We start from the raw sequence: 22924 nt of genomic DNA on the forward strand, positions 1-22924 counted from the left end.
AAGACGCCTTCATTTATTTTTTTAAATGTTATTTTAAAAGTTTTATATAGCGCTAGCTTGACCCGTAGGTATCAGAGCGCTTTACACACATACCTCACGTGCAACCTTACTGAACGAGTTCCCATGGTGGATTCATTAGATCCAGACACTTGGAAATGGGCGCATCGTGCATCTCAGAAGTGAGGACGAAGCTAGAGACCTGGTAAAAGCTTCATGGATACGTCCACAACAGAGCACGGGCGTGCAGTGCCACCTTCACAGGCGAGATGCCCACCTCCAGTATGGCACAGTCACCCTCTGGGCGAACCTTTTTGAAAAGCCAGCTCTTGGGGCTCTGATTGGTGGCCACCGATGGAGGCGGCTTTGCTTGTCGGATGCAGTGGAATCTCAAAAACACAAGTGACCGTGCCTCGGTTGCTGCCAGCCTGTGGGGGGCGCATTCCCCCGAGGGGGTAAACACCTGTACCAAAGCTCTCGATGCTGGTAATCTGTCAACTTTCATGCCTTTTAGAGCTAGTACACCCTGGGTCACACGAGTGACCCAATTTTAAACACAAATTGGACAGAATTGCAGATAGAACAGGAGTGGGCAAGGCTTGTGAAATGTGAACAACTTTATTCATTTTAAGACTGGGCAGCGCTGTTATTTCCATTGTCCAGTCTCTGCCGCTGCTCCCTCAGCTCACAACCTGCAGTTTCTGCTCCCCGCCCCTCCTGCTCGTCAGCAGAGTCTGGTTATCTTTGCAAACGGCGGAGCCTAGTCCGTGCCCACATTTGCAGCAAGTGATCAAACCCTGCTGTGGCCAGTGTGCCATGGGCTCTAGTGAAAAGGAAAGAGATGCCCCCCCCCCCTGGCCGCTGTGTGAACTTTGAAGTATAACACTAATCAGGGTTCAGCGCCCCCTCACGCTTCTGGGCCTCGGTGCCACTGCCGCTGCTGCACCAGTGGCAGCCAGGCCCATGTGAACAAAGCTGGTGAGCCGGACTTCTAGGTATGTCCATGTTCGGGGGGGTTCTCCCTGATACTTTTGTGAAACTAATGTGGTCAAACAGTTCATTATAAAGTACAGTACTTTTGTGCTATGCCAAGGAAGCCTGGCAATCCCTAGCAGAAGACACATTTGTTGACGATTTGCCATATTTTAGGAATCACTTCCCCCATGTCCGTTCCAGAATTTTAATATTATTTCCCCAGTACCAGAAGTTTGCCATCAACGCACCCACATATACCGTGGAAGCCCCGAATAGTCAAAAATGACCTCCATTATGCAAGGGCCCACATTTTGCCATTGGTGTCCTCAGACCCTGGGTGTCCTCTCTCCTATGCCAAGAATAACCTCTAATATATTAGCATCATTATTTTGTTACTGGTGCCCTTAAATGCTAAGGGTTAACCTCAGTATACCAGTGCTATTATTATACTACGGGCATCCCCTTATTATTGAATTGATTTATCGAGTTTTCTATAGCACTAACTTGACTCGAAGGTATCAGAGTGCTTTACAGAGTTAGGGCAGCAACAACCACACAAGTTAGATATGGAGTAAATAATAATAATGCATAGTAACAGTAAAAAAAAGAATTCCACGATAGACAGTAGTATATAGGCACATTAGTGCGAGCCAGACCCAAAAGTATCGGGGCGCTTACAGAGTTATCATAGTAGCAATTATACAAAATACATATGGAGTAAATAAAATACATAGCAACAGTATATATGAGAAGTGTTCACTAGACAGTAGGCTATGTATAGTTCTGAGATAGTTATGGTAGGGTGTTGCGAAGGTGGGTAGAGTTATGCCAGGTATTACATCTAATAGGAAGAGGTGTGGCGCCGCGGCCAGGGCGACTGACTCCGGAATCTGGGGATCACGGTTCGATCCCCGGCACCGGCGGCAGATTAGCCCAGCACCATGCTCACGGAGGCCCTGAGCAGGGAGTGTAGGCAGGGGGCCAGAGGCCGCCAAATCCCTGCCAGGGGCCGCCACGCAAATATGTATCTAAGGATATATATTGGCGTGGCGGCCCCAGGGGTTTGGCGGCCCTGTGCAGGTGCACAGCTTGCACATGCCTTAGGCCGGCCCTGCACCATGTGCCTCTGGGCAATAGCTCGCTTAATCTTCCCGACGGCCCCCAGCACCTAGAGACCCTAACGGGTGATTGTGCGCTTTACAAATGTGGATATTAATATGCCAGTGTCCTACTTTTTCCATGGTTGCACCGCATATGGAGAATAATACTTTATTTGATTTGTTAAAATCATAAAAGGGTGGAACTTACCACCATATGATACACATCAACATCTTTGAATCAGCATAAAACAGCATCTTTGAATCAGCATAGAACAACATAAAACAACACTAGCCCCCATGTCCTGAGCGACTTTGCACAAATATACATAATAAGTAAAAACAGGGAGAGAGTTTTAAATGTTCAAAAATAAAAAGAAACAGGGGTAGGACTATTGTTAGGCACCGCAGATGCTATCTGTGTCTGTACGACAAAAATGTTATCCGCTAAGCAAGGGTCTGCAGTTTGCATTGGTGCCCTGGTACCCTGGGCACTCTCGTATGCCAAGGAGAACCAGGTCAGGAGGACAGGTGTTCTTTTTCATCGCTGCAAAAGCTTGGAACGGCGTCCAACTCCACATCAGAGCTTCCCTCTATCCTTTCGAATCCCATAAGAAGCTTAAGACCTGGCTTTTCAGTTTACCATCCGACCCTAGGTAGGGGCTGGGCACAAACACCTACTCAGAAACAGGATACCCTTGCGGGTGACAGTGCACTTTACCCCAAAATATCAGCACCTGTATTTTGCCAAAGGTGCCTCATATCCCACGGATTATCGCCAGTGTGCTAAGACCCGTACTTTGCTGTGGGTATCAATCTCCAACCCCTCATTAATAGGACATGGGGGCCTACCCCATAAACAAGAATTGCGTCCAGTATGCCAGGGCTTAGCAGCACATGCACCAGTGTAACTCGTGCACACTCCAGTGCGCACCCCCTCCCACTATCTCACTCACACAAACACGCACACATCCTCACTTACTCTCCCACATACTTCTATACTTTCTTCGCTCAAACACTGCATCACTTATACTTCCACTTTTCCTTTAGGCAGTCCTGGTGTTTTAATCAACTTTTAGTATGTTGGGAATTTTCAGCCCCAACTCATGATGGAAACAGTACCGTATTGCAGGGCTTGAAAGACAGGACTGGTTTAAAGGTGTAACATAAGACTATTAGCCTTTGAGCAACTTTGTAAGAAAATGTAAACATATCTAGTTGATTTGCGATTCAGCATTCATTCGTGGTAGCAATCAAAGCTGAATGAGTGAAGTTGTGAAAGTGAAGTGAATGAATTCATATGCTGATTTAAGATTCCCAGCGTTCGTGGACAATCACTTGTAATCCTTTAAAACAACAGAAGGTACACAAATGTGGTTCCCATCACACTGGAATACTACCTGGGATATGAACCCTATGTCACAGCACCCCAAAAACCCACCACACTGTGCTCACGCTCCGTGCTTTAAATGGAAGAATAGAAGTGCAGGTACCTTACACCACAGTACCTGCTTACTTATGAAAACTCACTGTGTCAGATTCATAAATAAAAGACCACACGTCAACTGCCACCTACAAACCCCACATTATATACAATGAAAAAAATGTGAGGAGAGAGAGAGAGAGCACCTCACAGAAGAACCGCCACAAGGGGTTGCTGGCTAGTAATTACCAGTTTACCCACTTTTCATCTTTGGTGACTCTCTCTCACTCGTGAAAGGAAGAGAAAAGGAAAGAAAAGGAAGTGAAATCCACAGATAATTTCACTAATCAGAAGACACACATAAAAACTCCCACTTGTACACACATCAACACAAACACCCCTCGTGAAAAATCAAAAGTGTAGTTTTCACCACTAAAATTGAGAAGCTTGCTGGCCACTCTGACTTTTATTCTGGGCTGCAAACCTTTCAAACTAAAATTGGTTTCTGTTGTACCCAACCTAATATTGAATTGCCAACATGTTTCGTTGCTGTCTTGTTTCGCAACTTCATCAGGGCTTACAGGGGTTCATCCTTTCACTCATTCCACGGTGTTTTCCATTCAACACCTGCAGTGGTAGACAATGGCGTGTGGATAACATTAAAATCAAGGATTTCTGTACAAAACAAACATGGTAATGACAAATTACCTGTAGTGGCACTTGGATCATTTAAAACACATTTACCTCGAGGTGGCAAAGTTGCAACATACCCGCACACCTCCTGTCAGGGTCTTCGTGTCAGCCGATCACGTTTCCCTGCGAAACCCACCGTACGGCTTGGGTTCTATTTGGGTATGTAAAAAGGAAGAAAAGGGATTGCTCATATCAATGCATGGAGAGTAGAAAGTCTATATCCTATAGCTATGTGGAGCGCTTAGCTAGTATCCATGTGCGTTCATAAAGAACAGTTTGCCCGAATGTTCTGTCCCCGAGTTTAGATAAACTACTCCGGGTCTGACGCTATACCATACACTGCTTTGATGTATGTACACGTTCAGAAAGAACAATTTGTACGGATTTACTATCACATAATCTAAAAAAAACAAATCCAAGTCATGCATTCATTTTTAGCATATTCGAGCTAGTCAAGAGGTCTCATTGGAAATGCCACTCTCCCTCATCTGGACATCGATTGTGAGCCCGAGCAACCTCCTCTAGCCCCAACCACAACAAGTTCCGTTCGCGTGTTCCCATTCGGGTATGTCTGATAGAATCAACATAAATCAGCCTCTATAGTAAACCTTACCGCTGCTGCGTCCCACCGGCGTTTTAGGAGCACCGACTCCGAACGCTGAATTCCGCGGTGATTTAAACGGCCCTGCTCGCCACTCCCTCCAATCATGTCCCATACTCTACAGCATGGGGGGAAGGGGCGGTTTTGAGCGTAACGGCGGCGGCCATCTTAAAGTATAATAAACCACATTAAATTCCTAACGTATTCGATGTGAAACGGGATCCAATCAATCTCAAAAGTTTTCATAACAATTTTACATCCCTCACCATCAAAAATTTGTGAGACCACCGATGTTTGTCAAAAATAGTATAATTTCATGGTGGCCACCCCTGCACATGAATCCCGGGGCGACAAATATTAAGATAAGTGAATGTAACCGATTACAAACTGTACTGTGTCTGAGCCATACTTCTCATATCCTACTGCCGGTAGCCAATATTAAAAGGTAAGATGTCTCAGAAATCGTCATCAAGCCTGATTTATAATAGAACTTGCGGAGAGGAATGGTATAAACCTAGGGGCGGGGAGGAACAAATTGATTATGGAAGAAATCACATAGGCCCACTGCGGCATCCATAACATTCAACAGAGAATTACTGATGATCACTTAACTTGCTATGTTAACAGTTATAGAGCTCCCAGGGGATCAATCAATCAATCAATCATGCCATTTGTATAGCGCACTACTCACCCGGGAGGGTCTCAAGGCGCTTGGGGGGAGGGGTATGCTACTGCTCGAACAGCCAGGTCTTGAGTTGTTTCCTGAAGGCGAGATGGTCCTGGGTCAGCCGAAGGTGGATGGGGAGGGAGTTCCAAGTCTTGGCAGCCAGGTAAGAGAAGGATCTTCCTCCGGCAGTGGCTCTTCGGATGCGTGGTACGGCTGCGAGGGCGAGGCTGGTGGACCGTAGCTGTCGGGTGGGCGTGTAGAAGGTCAGGCGGTCGTTGAGGTACTTGGGGCCCAGGTCGTGGAGAGACTTGTGTGCGTGGGTGAGGAGCCGGAACGTGATCCTCTTGTCGACGGGGAGCCAGTGCAGGTTCCTCAGGTGGCTGGAGATGTGGCTGCGTCGGGGGACATCCAGGATGAGTCGGGCGGAGGCGTTCTGGATGCGCTGGAGTCTTTTCTGTAGCTTGGCTGTGGTTCCGGCGTAGAGGGCGTTTCTGTAGTCCAGTCGGCTGGTGACGAGTGCCTGGGTGACAGTCTTCCTGGTCTCGGTCGGGATCCAGCGGAAGATCTTGCGAAGCATACGCAGGGTGTTGAAGCAATGTTGGGTGTTGGGATCAGTATCTACTGACCTTATTCCATTCGATAAGGTCATTAATCCCGTCCTTGTCTGCCTTCTCAGAATAGATCCATCTGGCCTCCTTTCTAGCAAGTATGCTTTCAATATTGTGTGACTCACCCATCACCCTTTCCAACACCACCCATCTAAGGTCCCTGGGTTCATGTTACTTCTCATTAAAATGTTGTACAAGGCGTGTGGAGAGTTTTTTGGCTTTGATTGTACTTAGGTGTACCTGAATGCGTACCTTCACCTTACGTGACGTCAGCCCAATGTAGTGCAGGCCACAACTACAAGTGAGTCTGTAAATCACGTGCAAGGTGTTGCAATTACTAAAACGCCGGAGGTGCCAGGTGCTCCCATCAGTTAAAATAACCTCTTTTGTGGCGTAGGTAAGAGTACATACAGAACAATTTGCACAGGGATAATGACCAACCGGCAATGAGCTAGCCACTGAAGCTGTGGGATTCCGAGTATGGACCAGTTTGTCTTTTAGATTGGGGGCTCTCTTAAAGGCAAAGCGTGGGGGCGGCATTTTATCTGAAGATGTTCTCAATAGGGGCCAATGTTTTCGTATGATCTGTCTAGTTTGAGTAGACAAAGGATCGAAGGTCGTGATCACCGGTATACAATTCTGCTTTACTTTGGCATTCCTTTCCAATAAGGCTTCACGGGGAGTGTTAAGGGCCCTCTTGCGAGCTCTTTGTACTATCTTATTATTATTATTATTTAATTTTATAAAGCGCGTAGTCACCCGTAGGTATCCCAGCGCTAGGATCCGTACGACTGGGGGATCAGCAGGGGCAGTGAGGGGCAGTTTAAGGAAAGAGGTGGGTTTTCAGTTGCCTCCTGAACCTTAAGTAGTTGGGTTCAGTTCTCAGGTAGTGAGGTAGGGCATTCCAAAGGCGTGCGGTGTGGACCGAGAAGCGCCTCCCTCCTGTTCGGGCCTTCTTGACTCTAGGAGTGACGATGAGATGTTCCTGATCGGACCGGAGGGATCTAGGGGCTTTGTAAGGTTTGATAAATTTTTTTAGACATGGGGGGCCATTGTTTTGAAGCAGTCTGTGTGCCAGACAGAGAGCCTTGAACATTACCCGTTCTCTCACCGGAAGCCAGTGGAGACGCTTCAGAGCTGGTTTGGCCGAGGCTCTGGCCGGGGTATTAGTGAGGATCCGGGCAGCTGAGTTTTGGGCCCTTTGTAATTTGTTCAGGGTTGCCTCTGGGGCCCCTAAGTAGATGGCATTACTAAAGTCAAGCCTAGATAGGATCAGGCCTTGGATCAGCAGTTTTTGGGAGTTGTGAGGAAGTAGGGGCAGGATCTTACGAATTGACCTGAGCAGCCCGAAGCACAACCCGGCTACTTTATTTGCCTGTGTTGTGAATGATAGTTCCTTATCGATCCACACGCCCAAGCTTTTTACTTCTGGTTTTGGATCTGGGAGTGAGCCTAAACAAGGAGGCCAGATGTTAAGCAGTGAGGTGGGCCCTTTCTGCCCAAGGAGGAGAATGTCAGTCTTTGACCCATTAAGTTTCAGAGATGATCTGTTCATCCACCCTTGTATCTCTGTCAGACAGTTGTAGAGGTCCGCAGGTTGTTGTTTAGGATGAGAAAGGGACACCACCAACTGTGTATCGTCAGCATAGCTGACGATGCTCACTCTGAACGGGATAACAACCTCCTCCAATGGGGACATATAGATGTTAAATAATGTGGGGCTCAGGGAGGAGCCCTGAGGGACACCACATTGGAGGGGCGTTTCGGAGGAGCAGGTGTTATTCTCCCAGATTTGAAAGGAGCGTTGGCTCAGAAAGGACGATATCCAGGACAGAGCCGTTCCTCCCAGGCCGACACTCCTAAGACGTAGTATGAGGAGCTGGTGGTTGACGGTGTTGAAGGCCGCACTGAGGTCGAGGAGGATCACTGCCACTGATCCTCCTTCGTCTAGGAGTGCTCTGGCCTCCTCCACCGCCATGAGGAGGGCGATGTCGGTGCCTTGCCCGGGGCGGAATCCCGTCTGCGAGCTTTTTAGACGGTTGTTGTTCTCCAGAAATTGTGAAAGCTTTCTGTTCACAAGTTTTTCCGCTATTTTACTAGTTCCCGGGAGGAGGGAAATAGGCCTATAGTTCGCAAGGTCGGCAGTGTCAAGGGAAGGTTTTTTTAGTAGAGCTTTGACAACTGCCGCCTTCCAACTGGGGGGGGGACCCCTTGTTTAAGAGCGGTATTGATAAGTTGGGTGAGGAGGGGAGTGATCGTGGGTGCTACCTTTTTGAGAATACGTAAAGGGGCGGGGTCCCTAGGAGATCCACTTTTAATGACTTGCAGTGTGGCTTCGACCTCTTCTGCCGTCACTTGTTCCCAGAAAGTGAGACAGGGGAGGGGAAGAGAGTTGCTGGCTTCCTCTTCCTCACTCGAACTCATAGATGGAATAGAGTCAAGGATTTTTTGGATTTTCTCCTTGAAAAAATTGGCTAACTTGTAGCACTTTTCCTCATCGGATTTGGGGTCTGGGGGGTCTCTTGGTCCCGGGTCAGGGATTTTGAGAAGTTCTTTTAAAATGGCGAACGATTCCTTACTGGAGCTGGTGGAATGTTCTATTCTTTCTTGAAAGAATAGACTTTTGGTTTTACGGAGGGCAGTTTTATAGTTTTGTAATGCGATATGATAAACTTCCTTATTTGCGATAGATTTGTCCTTCCTCCAAGAGCGTTCAGTTCTCTTGCAATCCTGACGCAAAGATTTGAGCGCCGGGGTGTACCAAGGCGCAGGAGCCACTCTTTTCGTATGTATGAGAGTGGTAGTATTGGGAAGGAGTTTATCCAGTGAGGATGTGACCCAGGAGTTGAACTGTTCGTCGGCCGTAGCCGGGTCAGCGGAGAGGACAGGTGTGGTGTCCGAGAGCAAGCTGGCCCATTCGACCGGTTCGAGCTTGTGCCAACGTCGACCCGTCACTCGAATTTTGGGGGGTTGGGGGAGAGCAATGGCACGGTGCCAGAAGAAGGGAACAAGGAAGTGGTCTGACCATGGGAGAGGAATAGGGGGATCTGAAGTAATATCCCCGATGTTGGTCAGAACAGGGTCCAGGATGTGACCCTTATCATGGGTTGGTTCGTTGTTGACCAGTCGAATATTAAATGACCCAAGGTCTTTAAGGAAATCCGATGCTGCGGAATCTGTGGGATCATTAAGATGAATGTTGAGATCCCCCACGAGGAGAAAATTTGAGACAGAGGAGGCTAATTGTGACACCAAGTCCGTGAGGGCGTTGAGGAACTTCCCTGGTGTCCCTGGCGGGCGGTAGATCAGCAGTCCTGAGATGGAGTGTGCCGGGGGGATTTGAAGGGTGAAGTGGCAGCTTTCGCAATCTGTAATGTTGGCATTGCTAATCCGGCAAGTAAGGTGTTCTCTGTGGATAATTGCCAGCCCCCCTCCTCTCCCTTTAGGTCTATGTAAATAAAATAAAAATGTAAATTGATACTTGTATAGCGCACTACTCACCCGCAAGGGTCTCAAGGCGCATGTACGAATTCCGCTGTGGAACCCATCCTGGCTTTCCCTGTGAGGTGTCCACTCCTGGGCACCCCCAAGGTGGAGGCCAGGCATCCTTAGCGTTGTGGGGGCCGTTGTGGAGATTAAGCAAGCTATTGCCCAGAGTTGCAGAGTGGGACTCCATGATTGGAATAGGCACCGAGGCGAGAATGATCAAGTCCGTGGAATTTTGAGCCCAAGACCCGCCGAGGCGGGGAATTGAACCCTGGTCCCAGGCTAGACCTCTGCATCAGGGTCTGCCGCTCTAACCATTGAGCCACACTTCTCCACGTAGGGTATGTAGGGTTTGGATAAGATACCCAGGGGGAAGGGCATTGACAATATCCGAGTCCGTGCCAGCAGAAAGCCAGGTTTCTGTGAGGAGCAGGGCGTCCAGGCCATGGTCCTGTATTAGCAAAGCGATTTCATGCGCGTGTTTTGGAAGAGAGCGACAGTTAAGGAGGCCCAGCTGTAGTTCCCGCTTTCCCAAGCAATGTTCGGCTGGGTTACAGCGGGCGCAGTTGACAAAGGGTTTACCCATTGCATGAACGTAGTGACATTCCTGATTCCCTTTCTGGTAAAGGGCTCGAAGCATGTCACTTGTGTAGGTCAAACGATCCTGCGGTGAATCTGGCAGAGCTCCAGGGCCTGGGTCCCGCTGGGCCCGGACGGGCCCAGACGGGCTTGCCTTTGGCGCGCCCGCTGCGCCCGTCCGCTGCGCGTACGAGTGTTGCACATATTTAAAGCAGAGATTGGGCGTGGCCTCAAGAGGTGGGCGTGGCCTGACTGCAGGCTCGCTCGCTGCTGTCGGGAATGGCGTTTTTCTATCCCGTGGCGGTGTTGATATCGACTGCCAGGGAGTCAAGAGGTAAGAGTAAGTGCCCCAACCAATATGCAGGTGAGGGGAAGTGCGCAGTTTTAAAATCACAATAACACACAATTTTAAAGAAAATACAAGCTTTTTCAAACTAAAAACCTCCCGGCTGAGCCTCAGGAGTACAGATTGATTGAAGGCGGGAAAGCGGCGCTTTAAGTAGTCTTAGGGGGCGTGGCCTCAAGAGGTGGGCGTGGCCTGACTGCAGGCTCGCTCGCTGCTGTCGGGAATGGCGTTTTTCTATCCCGTGGCGGTGTTGATATCGACTGCCAGGGAGTCAAGAGGTAAGAGTAAGTGCCCCAACCGATATGCAGGTGAGGGGAAGTGCGCAGTTTTAAAATCACAATAACACACAATTTTTAAGAAAATACAAGCTTTTTCAAACTAAAAACCTCCCGGCTGAGCCTCAGGAGTACAGATTGTACAGATCTTCATAGGATATTCCCTCCCTGCCAGTTTGTTCACCAACTCCTCAGATTGTTCCAGAAAGGTGTTGGTATCAGAACAATTACGCCGATAATGTAAAAACTGGCCTACAGGGAGATTGTCCCTGAGGGCTCGGGGGTGGAACGATCGATAGTGAAGGAGGGAGTTCCTATCTGTGGGCTTGTGGTGTATACTCGTAACCAATCCACTACCTTCAGCTTTGATATCCACATCCAAGTATACAGCGGTGGTTTTGCTGATGGACCATCCACCTGGTTGAGCCATGTCAGAAAACTTGACAGGCGGTCCTCTGTACCTGTCCAGATACAGAGGACGTCGTCAATGTATCTCTTCCACAGGGAGATGGTATCCCTGTATGGATTGGAGGAATGGTGGACCACATTTCCCTCGAACTGACCCACAAAGATGCAGGCCAGGCTCGGTGCAAATGTGGCCCCCATAGATGTCCCAGACACTTGTAAATACAGTTGGTTCTTATACTCAAAGAAATTTCTTGTCAAAGCTATCTCTATGCATTGCATGACAAAAGAAGGGGGGGTATCATAGAACCACTCGAGATCCCCCAGAGCCCGCGCTGCTGCCACCAGCGTGGCGTCCTGGTGGATGCAGGAGGAAAGCGACTCAATGTCTATGGTCAACAAGAACTGGGAACCAGGGTCGAACTTAACATCTTTGAGGATGTTCAAGATGTCTGTCGTATCTTGTACAAATGATTCTTGGCTGATGACAGCCTCCCTCAAAAAGAAGACAGAGAATTGAGAAAGAGGTTCCAAAACTGATTGGATACCCGAGACTATAGGGAGTCCCGGGGGAGGGCGCTGGGGCTTATGAATTTTTGGCAAGATGTAGAATGCCGGTATCCGTGATTTTCTGTTGACAATAAAATCAGCCTCTTTAGGTGTGATCCACTTTTTCTCTAAAGCGTCCGCGACCATTTTCGTGATCACATCTAGCAGCTCAGATGTAGGGTCTCTCATGAGAGGATGATAGTTGGTACGCATCCCCAACAGTCTCAATACTTCAGCCTCATAATCACATGTATTTAGGACAATGACCGCTCCCCCCTTGTCCGCCTGTTTTATTGTGACCAGTTGATTGTCTTGCAGTGATGTCATGGCTGCCCAATCATCCTTTTTCATATTGGATATACGATGTTGGTGGTTTGTTTCTTCCAAAACCCTGATGTCATGGAGCACACGCTGCTCAAAGACGGCCACTTCAGGGCCAAGGGATGAAGTAGGAGGGCAAAAACTGGAAGGGCGATGGAGATTGGTGTCAAACAAAGAAGGACCAGTTCTTTCTTTATCCATAAAGAATTTGTGAAGTTTGATTTTCCTCATCATTTCAGAGAGTTCCATTCTACACACAAAGCTGTCATGTTTGGGAGTCGGAACAAAACCGAGTCCTTTGTTAAGGACTCTCACTTCAGCCGAAGTAAGGACATGGTTCGATAAATTGACAACAATATCTATTGGGCTCTCGCCTTCAATATTGGAACCTTGATTTAGGCCTGAAACGTTCTGCCCCTGCTGCGTGTTACACGTGGGGAATGTGTTTGCCATGAATGGACCTGGGCCCTGCCTCTGCCTCTTCCTCTCTGAGCTGAAGTCCCACCTCCCCCTCGTGTGCCTCTCTGGGTTTGCCCTAAAAAAGCTCTCAGTAATACACCCAAATCTCCGTCTGATCTTGTTTCTGGTGCAAAGTTAACCCTGCTTTGGTTAGGTGCACTTGAATTGCTGGCAACTTCCTCCTCCTCGCTACTGGTGTTATCGAATGCCCAGTTTTTTGGTGTCCGCCTCTGCTGCTTTGGACCCCCCCCGATAAAAGTTCTGACCTCTTCTTTGGTGGTTAAACGACTGATTTTGGACTGGAGGTGTATCGTAATATTGGTCCTCAACATAGGGAAAAGCCCATTCGTGTGAGAACCGATCTAAGTTCTTCTTGAGGCCCTTGATTTTCTGGTTGACCATATCATTTTTATATTCCAAAAGTTCACCCTGAATCCTGTCTAATTGATCCTTTGCATCTGTTAGTGCAGTATCGTTCTTTAATTTCTCTTCTAGGTCTAAAATCTCCTTCAGCAGATCTTCACTCAGCCTTTTGGCTGTGTTTATGATCAATATTAGCCAGTCCCTGGTGCACTTGTTGGCTATGAAACTCCAGTCTAGGCGGAATTGTCTATCCTCTAAAAAGATTTTTGGTTCCAATCTCACTAGTAAGCTGGGTGGTGATGCTCCTGCTCGTAAATATTCAGTCATGAGCGCCCCATGCAGGGCCACTCGTATCTGACGTTTCTTAAGATTGGACAGTTTATCCCACTCCTCTCTTGCTGTGGAGTTATTTGTTAAAGGGGCATGCAGCAGTAATGAGGGGCCAGAAAGTATCAGGGCTATCTGCTCATCTGAAAATGCTAAGCAATTTATTACTATTCGATATGCAACCCAACCGAAGAAGCACTGGTAAAATGGGTTCTCAAATGTATTGTGTTTTAACAGCACCAACTCCACTAACAAGTACAGCAACCACAGTGAATAGAACCTTTCTTAAAACAATAAAAAGCTCTCACGGCTGAGCCGCCGTACACAAAACCTCACACTACTTGGAGCACAGGGGGAAAAAAGAGGAGGAGGCTGCCCCCCACTCAAAGCCTATATAAACAACAAGTGACTCCTCCTTCAGGACACATCTTCCGTTATAAACGTGACATTTTGGGATAGTCCATTTTCTTTCATTCCCTATTTATAAGAATTTTATTAATTCATATATGTCACCGTGTCAGATTCATAAATAAAAGACCACACGTCAACTGCCACCTACAAACCCCACATTATATACAATGAAAAAAATGTGAGGAGAGAGAGAGAGCACCTCACAGAAGAACCGCCACAAGGGGTTGCTGGCTAGTAATTACCAGTTTACCCACTTTTCATCTTTGGTGACTCTCTCTCACTCGTGAAAGGAAGAGAAAAGGAAAGAAAAGGAAGTGAAATCCACAGATAATTTCACTAATCAGAAGACACACATAATAACTCCCACTTGTACACACATCAACACAAACACCCCTCGTGAAAAATCAAAAGTGTAGTTTTCACTACTAAAATTGAGAAGCTTGCTGGCCACTCTGACTTTTATTCTGGGCTGCAAACCTTTCAAACTAAAATTGGTTTCTGTTGTACCCAACCTAATATTGAATTGCCAACATGTTTCGTTGTTGTCTTGTTTCGCAACTTCATCAGGGCTTACAGGGGTTCATCCTTTCACTCATTCCACGGTGTTTTTCAGTTTAACACCTACAGTGGTAGACAATGGCGTGTGGATAACATTAAAATCAAGGATTGCTGTACAAAACAAACATGGTAATGACAAATTACCCGTAGTGGCACTTGGATCATTTAAAACACATTTACCTCAAGGTGGCAAAGTTGCAACATACCCGCACACCTCCTGTCAGGGTCTTCGTGTCAGCCAATCACGTTTCCCTGCGAAACCCACCGTACTGCTTGGGTTCTATTTGGGTATGTAAAAAGGAAGAAAAGGGATTGCTCATATCAATGCATGGAGAATAGAAAGTCTATATCCTATAGCTATGTGGAACGCTTAGCTAGTATCCATGTGCGTTCATAAAGAACAGTTTGCCCGATTGTTCTGTCCCCGAGTTTAGATAAACTACTCTGGGTCTGACGCTATACCATACACTGCTTTGATGTATGTACACGTTCAGAAAGAACAATTTGTACGTATTTACTATCACAGAATCTAAAAAACTAATCCAAGTCATGCATTCATTTTTAGCATATTCAAGATAGTCAAGACGTCTCATTGGAAATGCCACTCTCCCTCATCTGGACATCGATTGTGAGCCCGAGTAACCTCCTCTAGCCCCAACCACAACAAGTTCCGTTTGCGTGTTTCCATTCGGGTATGTCTGATAGAATCGACATAAATCAGCCTCTATAGTAAACCTTACCGCTGCCGCGTCCCACCGGCGTTTTAGGAGCACCGACTCCGAACACTGAATTCCGCGGTGATTTAAACGGCCCTGCTCGCCACTCCCTCCAATCACGTCCCATACTCAACAGCACGGGGGGAAGGGGCGGTTTTGAGCGTAACGGCGGCGGCCATCTTAAAGTATAATAAACCACATTAAATTCCTAACGTATTCGATGTGAAACGGGATCCAATCAATCTCAAAAGTTTTCATAACAATTTTACATCCCTCACCATCAAAAATTTGTGAGACCACCGATGTTTGTCAAAAATAGTATAATTTCATGGTGGCCACCCCTGCACATGAATCCCGGGGCGACAAATATTAAGATAAGTGAATGTAACCGCTTACAAACTGTACTGTGTCTGAGCCATACTTCTCATATCCTACTGCTGGTAGCCAATATTAAAAGGTAAGATGTCTCAGAAATTGTCATCAAGCCTGATTTATAATAGAACTTGCGGAGAGGAATGGTATAAACCTAGGGGCGGAATCCCACAGCTTCAGTGGCTAGCTCATTGCCGGTTGGTCATTATCCCTGTGCAAATTGTTCTGTATGTACTCTTACCTACGCCACAAAAGAGGTTATTTTAACTGATGGGAGCACCTGGCACCTCCGGCGTTTTAGTAATTGCAACACCTTGCACGTGATTTACAGACTCACTAGTAGTTGTGGCCTGCACTACATTGGGCTGACGTCACGTAAGGTGAAGGTACGCATTCAGGAACACCTAAGTACAATCAAAGCCAAAAAACTCTCCACACGCCTTGTACAACATTTTAATGAGAAGAACATGAACCCAGGGACCTTAGATGGGTGGTGTTGGAAAGGGTGATGGGTGAGTCACACAATATTGAAAGCATACTTGCTAGAAAGGAGGCCAGATGGATCTATTCTGAGAAGGCAGACAAGGAGGGGCTTAATGACCTTATCGAATGGAATAAGGTCAGTAGATACTGATCCGCTGGGAGCTCTATAACTGTTAACATAGCAAGTTAAGTGATCATCAGTAATTTTCTGTTGAATGTTATGGATGCCGCAGTGGGCCCATGTGATTTCTTCCATAATCAATTTGTTCCTCCCCGCCCCTAGGTTTATACCATTCCTCTCCGCAAGTTCTATTATAAATCAGGCTTGATGACGATTTCTGAGACATCTTACCTTTTAATATTGGCTACCGGCAGTAGGATATGAGAAGTAGGCTCAGACACAGTACAGTTTGTAATCGGTTACATTCACTTATCTTATAATTTGCCGCCCCGGGATTCATGTGCAGGGGTGGCCACCATGAAATTATACTATTTTTGACAAACATCGGTGGTCTCACAAATTTTTGATGGTTGAATAGTGAGGGATGTAAAATTGTTATGAAAACGTTTGAGATTGATTGGATCCCTTTTCACATCGAATACGTTATGAATTTAAGGTGTGGTTTATTAAACTTTAAGATGGCCGCCGCCGTTACGCTCAAAACCGCCCCTTCTCCGCATGCTGTAGAGTATGGGACGTGATTGGAGGGAGTGGCGAGCAGGGCCGTTTAAATCACCGCGGAATTCAGCGTTCTGAGTCGGTGCTCCTAAAACGCCGGTGGGACGCGGCAGCGGTAAGGTTTACTATAGAGGCTGATTTATGTTGATTCTATCAGACATACCCGAATGGGAACACGCAAACGGAACTTGTTGTGGTTGGGGCTAGAGCAGGTTACTCTGGCTCACAATCGATGTCCAAATGAGGGAGAGTGGCATTTCCATTGAGACGTCTTGACTATCTCGAATATGCTAACAAGCATTTGCAATGTAATAGGTCTCGCATTAGGAAAGTTTGAGCTATTGGTATTGTAAATGACAATTTTTTTATTTATGTTGTGTGAAAATAGCGAAATTAAACGCGTTGTCATTTACAATGCCAATAGTTATAGCTTACGCAAATGTGACACCTATAGCATTTGTAATGCAATATGTGTTGTATTTACGTGAGGGTGGGTGAGGGTGAGGGGGTGTGAGGGTGAGTGAGGGTGTGTGAGGCTGTGCAAGGGTGAGGGTGTGTGAAGGTGAGGATGGGTGAGGGGATGTGAGGGTGAGGGGGTGTGAGGGGGTTTGGGGGTGAGGGGGTGTGAGGGTGAGGGGGTGTGAGGGTGAGAGGGGGTGTGAGGGTGAGAGGGTGTGTGTCAGGGGGTCCCCTGCTCGGCGCAGGCTGAGCTAACCGACTCTTCGTCTTCCCCACAGAGCGGTTGCTACGGGCCCTTTAAGGACAGCCTGGCCTTGCAGTTCCCCGGACCACCTGACTTTGTCGGCCTATCAGGGCCGGCCTCGCGGCTTAAGGAGGTGGATGCGGAAGACGCCAGCGCTTGTGAGCCGCGGAGGATCACGTCGTGGGAATCCGACGTGCAACGCCAGGAGAAGCAAGCCGACCAGGACACCGAAGGACCTGAAGAGGACGTGGAGGTGCCCCTGCTGAGTGACGACGGAGACGGGAGCCCGACGGACGGCGTAGCAGAAGCAAGGAAGCCAGGAGGCCAACGGTTCTGTGTTCCGCCCAGCCACGCGAAGGAGGACGCGTGGCTTCTTCAGGTGCGTGGGCGTTTGCGTGCACTGTTTCATTGGAAGAGGGGAGGGACCGGGTAGGCAGCGAGGCGCTGTTTGGGGCACTACAAACTCCCTGTGCACATACTCACGGGTCGCTCTATATAGATGTCCTTGCTAAGCGGTGGTGGTTGCCTGTTCCCTCACTCCCTACCCTGACTGTAACCATAGACATTAGGACAGTCCACTAAAAGCCCGTTATTCTCTTTTTCTTTGCATACGCTGGAGTCCGGATGCCTCCACCCAGGGGAAACTACGCCTGAAGCCTAGGATCCTGGACTTTGCTTGCGTTTATACACCTGCAACCCTGTGTTAAAAACATTAAAAAAACTGTAGAACTGTCGCCCAAGTGTTGGCTCCTTCCTTCTTGCACCCTCAAAGGTGACAAGTGGCGAGCCAGCCAGGAGTATCCGTCTGATAGAAGATGGAGACCGTGTTAACTCAGATGAGCGAAGGGCATGCCAAACTTGAATGGGCGATAGGACAGACAAACGAGCAGGCTGAAAACGACAGAGCCTCCTTCACTGCCGCTATCCAACAGCAGTCCGAACACCTAACTAAGCTAGCTGAAGGGCAAACACAATTGTTGGCCGTTCTGGGACAAGGCAGAGTAGCAGCCCCTCCTGGAGCAGTAGTACCCTTACAGAAATACATCGCAGGAGACGACCCTGTGTCTTTTTTTCTCAATTTTGAAAGGGCGGCTAGAGCCAGCGCATGGCCAGGGGAGAGATGGCCCTTTTATCTCGCACCTCTCCTGACGGGGGAGGCCCAGGCAGCCTATCAATTGGCCAATACGGATGGGACAGCCACCTATGGACATGTGAAACAGATAGTCCTGGATAGGCTGGGGGTTGATGACGAGACACACAGAATACGCTTTAGGCAAAGAAGGGGAACCCCGACGGACGCTCCTAAGACTCTGTTCTACAAATTGAAAGACGCAGCGGATAGGTGGTTAAAGCCACAAGAGGGGAACATGGACAATGTCATGAACAAAATATACCTAGAACAGTTTCTAGAGGCCCTACCCTTTGGAACACAACGGTGGCTGCGTCAACATGCAGGGTTGACTTTAGATCATGCCATCGAAATGGCCAACTCATATGCCCGAGCTCAAACTCGGCCTACATTTAGAGAACCCGAGAAACCCCCAGTTTCCAAAAGCAACCTGAAGCCTGACAAGAAACCCTTCAAGCCTCAAAGCGAACCGCCATCATTTAAACCAAGACCTCCAAGGCTTGAGCCCCCTGTCATGACTAGTCCCCAGTGTTATGAATGCGGCGAATGGGGTCATATAGCGAGGTTCTGCCGCAAAAAGAAAGAAAAAGAGGAAGAACCCATGGAGGTGGGATACTTGCCGCGTGCTATAATGTATGCCCAGGAGACAGGACCAGCTTTTTATGTAAGTGTCCTAATTGACAATAAGAAAATCCGAGCTTTACTGGATTCAGGGTGCCGCCATTCCGTTGTTAAACAAAGCACTCTGTCCCCTTCTTCTCTACTGTTGGACCGTACGGTCCGCATCAAATGTGTGCATGGGGATGTTCGTACCTACCCTTTAGCCCAGGTCACTCTACAAACAGAAAAGGGAACCCAAGTACAGTGCGAGTTAGGGGTGCTACCCGAATTACCAGAGCCACTGATCATTGGGACTGATAATGAGTGGTTCTCCACTCTCATGGCTGAAGTCCTAGACAAGCAGGGTTATCATGGGATCCGGGAGGGTCTGTTGATAGAAGAACCCTGGGCCACTGACTCCAACTTTAGGGCGGCCCAACTGAACGACGCGTCTCTAACAACCGCTTGGCAGAATGCACAGAAGAACAAAGGGGTACAACAGCTCCCATATCCCTGTTTTGTTGAACAAAACGGACTCCTGTATAGAATAGGACAGGACCAGGCCACTCCCCAGTTACTAGTACCAACAACGTTCAGGGAACAAGTGATGTTTTACGCACACGCACACCTTCTCGCTGGTCATTCTGGTGCAGAAAAGACCACCAATTCGATCACAGAGCACTTCTATTGGCCTGGGGTGTACGCTCAAGTAAAGAAGTACTGTCAGGAGTGCCAAATATGCCAAAAAAGGAACCCCTACATCCCTCCTAAAGTCCCTCTTGTCCCTCTTCCAATCATAGGGACTCCTTTTGAAAGAATAGGAGTAGACATAGTGGGTCCTTTGCCTAAGTCACACCGGGGGTACCAATACGTAATGGTGGTAGTTGACTACGCGACACGTTATCCCGAGGCTTTTCCCTTGAGGGCGGCTACGACCGGCGCCATATCCCAGAAACTGGTTGAGTTGTTCACCCGAATGGGATTTCCCAAAGACATCATCACAGACCAAGGGACGCCATTCGTCTCTCGTCTTATGAAACAAGTATGTGGTTTGTTGAACATAAAACACCTTCGCACTTCTGTATATCACCCACAGACCGATGGTCTGGTCGAACGCTATAACGGGTTGATAAAGACCACCCTAAAAAAACTATTGTCGGGCGATGGGAAACAGTGGGATCAGCTACTTCCATTGGCCTTATATGTGCTGCGAAGTCAGTACCAAAGCAGTCTCGGGACTTCCCCCTTTGAGCTACTGTTCGGACGGAAGCCCCGTACACTGTTGGAGATAACCAAAGACAGCTGGGAGAGGACCGGGTCCAAGGACGCTGAAGAGCTATTGGACTACTCACAGCAGTTGAAGTCCAGGTTGCATAAATTGAGGACCTTGTCCTATGAAACATTGGAGAAAGCACAAGGGAAACAAAAGTCCTTTTATGACAAGGGCAAGAAGTGGAGAGAGCTAAACCTTGGTGACTGGGCTCTTGTTCTTCTGCCCACTTCTACCCACAAACTTCGCAAAGAATGGCAGGGACCTTTTCAGGTAGTGAAGAAGATAGGAAGGACCACCTATGGCCTGCGACTGTCTCCTTCCCGAACGCAAATCTACCATATCAACCTACTCAAAAAGTGGTTGGGTCCCCCGCCCAAATCCCCTGCCTCGGTATCCCTTGCCACGTCCTCTGCTCATACCATCGACCAGGCGGTTGTGAGTCCCGAGCTTCTTGATCCCCAAAAGAAGGAATTGAGGGACCTGTTAGAAGCACATCAGTCCATATTCTCTGATCAACCTGGGCGTACTCCACTAGTGGAACACCATATCCCGACCCTTCCAGGGGTGACTATTAAACAAAAACCCTATAGAATCCCCGAAGCCAGACGGGCTGTAATAAAGGAGGAAGTACAGAAAATGTTGGAGGCAGGAATCATTGTTCCTTCCACAAGCAACTGGTCTTCTCCAGTGGTCCTGGTGCCGAAGCCCGATGGCAGTAAGAGATTCTGTATTGACTTTCGAGCAGTCAACAAGGTGTCAAAACAAGACGGTTATCCACTACCCAGAGTAGACGAAATGGTAGAGCGCCTTGGTGAGGCTCGATTCATAACAACTATTGACCTCACCAAAGGTTATTGGCAGGTGCCCCTGTCCCCACAAGATCAGGAAAAAACGGCCTTCATAACACCAGACGGCCTGTTTCATTTCACTGTCCTACCATTTGGCCTCCATGGGGCCCCTGCTACCTTCCAACGTCTCATGGACACGGTACTAGCCCCTTACCGTCAGTTTTCCGCAGCCTACCTGGACGATATTGTCATTCACAGTCCAGATTGGCAAACCCATTTACGACATCTAGGGTTGATTCTGAAGGCCTTGGAGAAAGCGGGTCTACACGTAAACGCCAGAAAATCGCGTTTTGCCTTTACACGAGTCAAATACCTGGGTTATGTTCTCGGTAACGGTCAACTGTACCCACAACATGAGAAAGTTAAAGCCATTCAGGGTCAAAACTTCCCTACAAACCGTAGAGATCTCAGGGCCTTTTTGGGTTTGGTGGGATATTACAGGCGCTTTATTCCACACTTTGCCTCTGTCTCTGCTCCATTGACAGATCTCCTAAAGAAAACAGCCACTTCTTCACAATTCAAACACCCCTCTCCTCGTGTACAGGATGCTTTTCAAGCCCTAAAAGATGCCCTATCCTCTTCCCCTGTACTCATTACTCCTGATTTTGGGAAGCCTTTCTTTTTACAAACAGACGCATCAGGGGTTGGGTTAGGGGCTGTCCTCTCGCAACACGACACTGAGGGAAGGGAAAGGCCCATCCTATATCTGAGTAGAAAGCTGTTTCCTAGGGAGGTGGCTTATCCCACGATAGAGAAAGAGTGCTTGGCGGTGAAGTGGAGCATAGAGAAGCTCCGATATTACTTGGATGGCCGACGCTTTACCCTCTTCACGGACCATGCACCTTTACAGTGGCTCCAAAGGAATAAAGGGCGTAACGATCGTATCCTTCGTTGGTTCTTGTCCCTCCAGCCTTATGAGTTCGATGTCTGCCATAGGAAGGGTTCTGAACAGACCAATGCTGACTATTTGTCTCGTTACCCTCTTTCCCCCGAACGGGAAAAGTCTGGGGGAGGGATGTGTCAGGGGGTCCCCTGCTCGGCGCAGGCTGAGCTAACCGACTCTTCGTCTTCCCCACAGAGCGGTTGCTACGGGCCCTTTAAGGACAGCCTGGCCTTGCAGTTCCCCGGACCACCTGACTTTGTCGGCCTATCAGGGCCGGCCTCGCGGCTTAAGGAGGTGGATGCGGAAGACGCCAGCGCTTGTGAGCCGCGGAGGATCACGTCGTGGGAATCCGACGTGCAACGCCAGGAGAAGCAAGCCGACCAGGACACCGAAGGACCTGAAGAGGACGTGGAGGTGCCCCTGCTGAGTGACGACGGAGACGGGAGCCCGACGGACGGCGTAGCAGAAGCAAGGAAGCCAGGAGGCCAACGGTTCTGTGTTCCGCCCAGCCACGCGAAGGAGGACGCGTGGCTTCTTCAGGTGCGTGGGCGTTTGCGTGCACTGTTTCATTGGAAGAGGGGAGGGACCGGGTAGGCAGCGAGGCGCTGTTTGGGGCACTACAAACTCCCTGTGCACATACTCACGGGTCGCTCTATATAGATGTCCTTGCTAAGCGGTGGTGGTTGCCTGTTCCCTCACTCCCTACCCTGACTGTAACCATAGACATTAGGACAGTCCACTAAAAGCCCGTTATTCTCTTTTTCTTTGCATACGCTGGAGTCCGGATGCCTCCACCCAGGGGAAACTACGCCTGAAGCCTAGGATCCTGGACTTTGCTTGCGTTTATACACCTGCAACCCTGTGTTAAAAACATTAAAAAAACTGTAGAACTGTCGCCCAAGTGTTGGCTCCTTCCTTCTTGCACCCTCAAAGGTGACAGTGTGTTAAGGTGAGAGGGTGAGTGACGGTGGGTGAGGATGTGTGAGGGTGAGGGTGTGTGAGGGTGAGGGGTGTGAGGGTGAGGGGATGTGAGGGTGAGGGGATGTGAGGGTGAGGGTGTGTGAGGGTGAGGGTGTGTGAGGGTGAGGGGTGTGAGGG

The 22924-nt window shown here is 48.5% G+C and overlaps 1 protein-coding gene across 4 annotated transcripts in view; it reads left to right on the forward strand.

The window, feature by feature from the left end:
* The window catches only part of BTBD19 (BTB domain containing 19), a 1311048-nt gene that overhangs the window by 708843 nt on the left and 579281 nt on the right, over positions 1–22924 (forward strand). The window contains exon 4 of one of the 4 annotated variants that reach the window (XM_078671756.1): positions 17128–17648. The exons of the other annotated variants lie outside the window; for them this stretch is intronic. Coding sequence (XP_078527882.1) covers positions 17128–17526 — 399 coding nt within the window. The 3' untranslated portion in view covers positions 17527–17648. Of the gene's footprint in view, positions 1–17127; positions 17649–22924 lie in introns of those variants that run through there. 4 annotated transcript variants of the gene reach the window in all.

The sequence above is a fragment of the Lissotriton helveticus genome, chromosome 1_2, assembly GCF_964261635.1.
Source record: "Lissotriton helveticus chromosome 1_2, aLisHel1.1, whole genome shotgun sequence".
Classification (NCBI taxonomy): domain Eukaryota; kingdom Metazoa; phylum Chordata; class Amphibia; order Caudata; family Salamandridae; genus Lissotriton; species Lissotriton helveticus.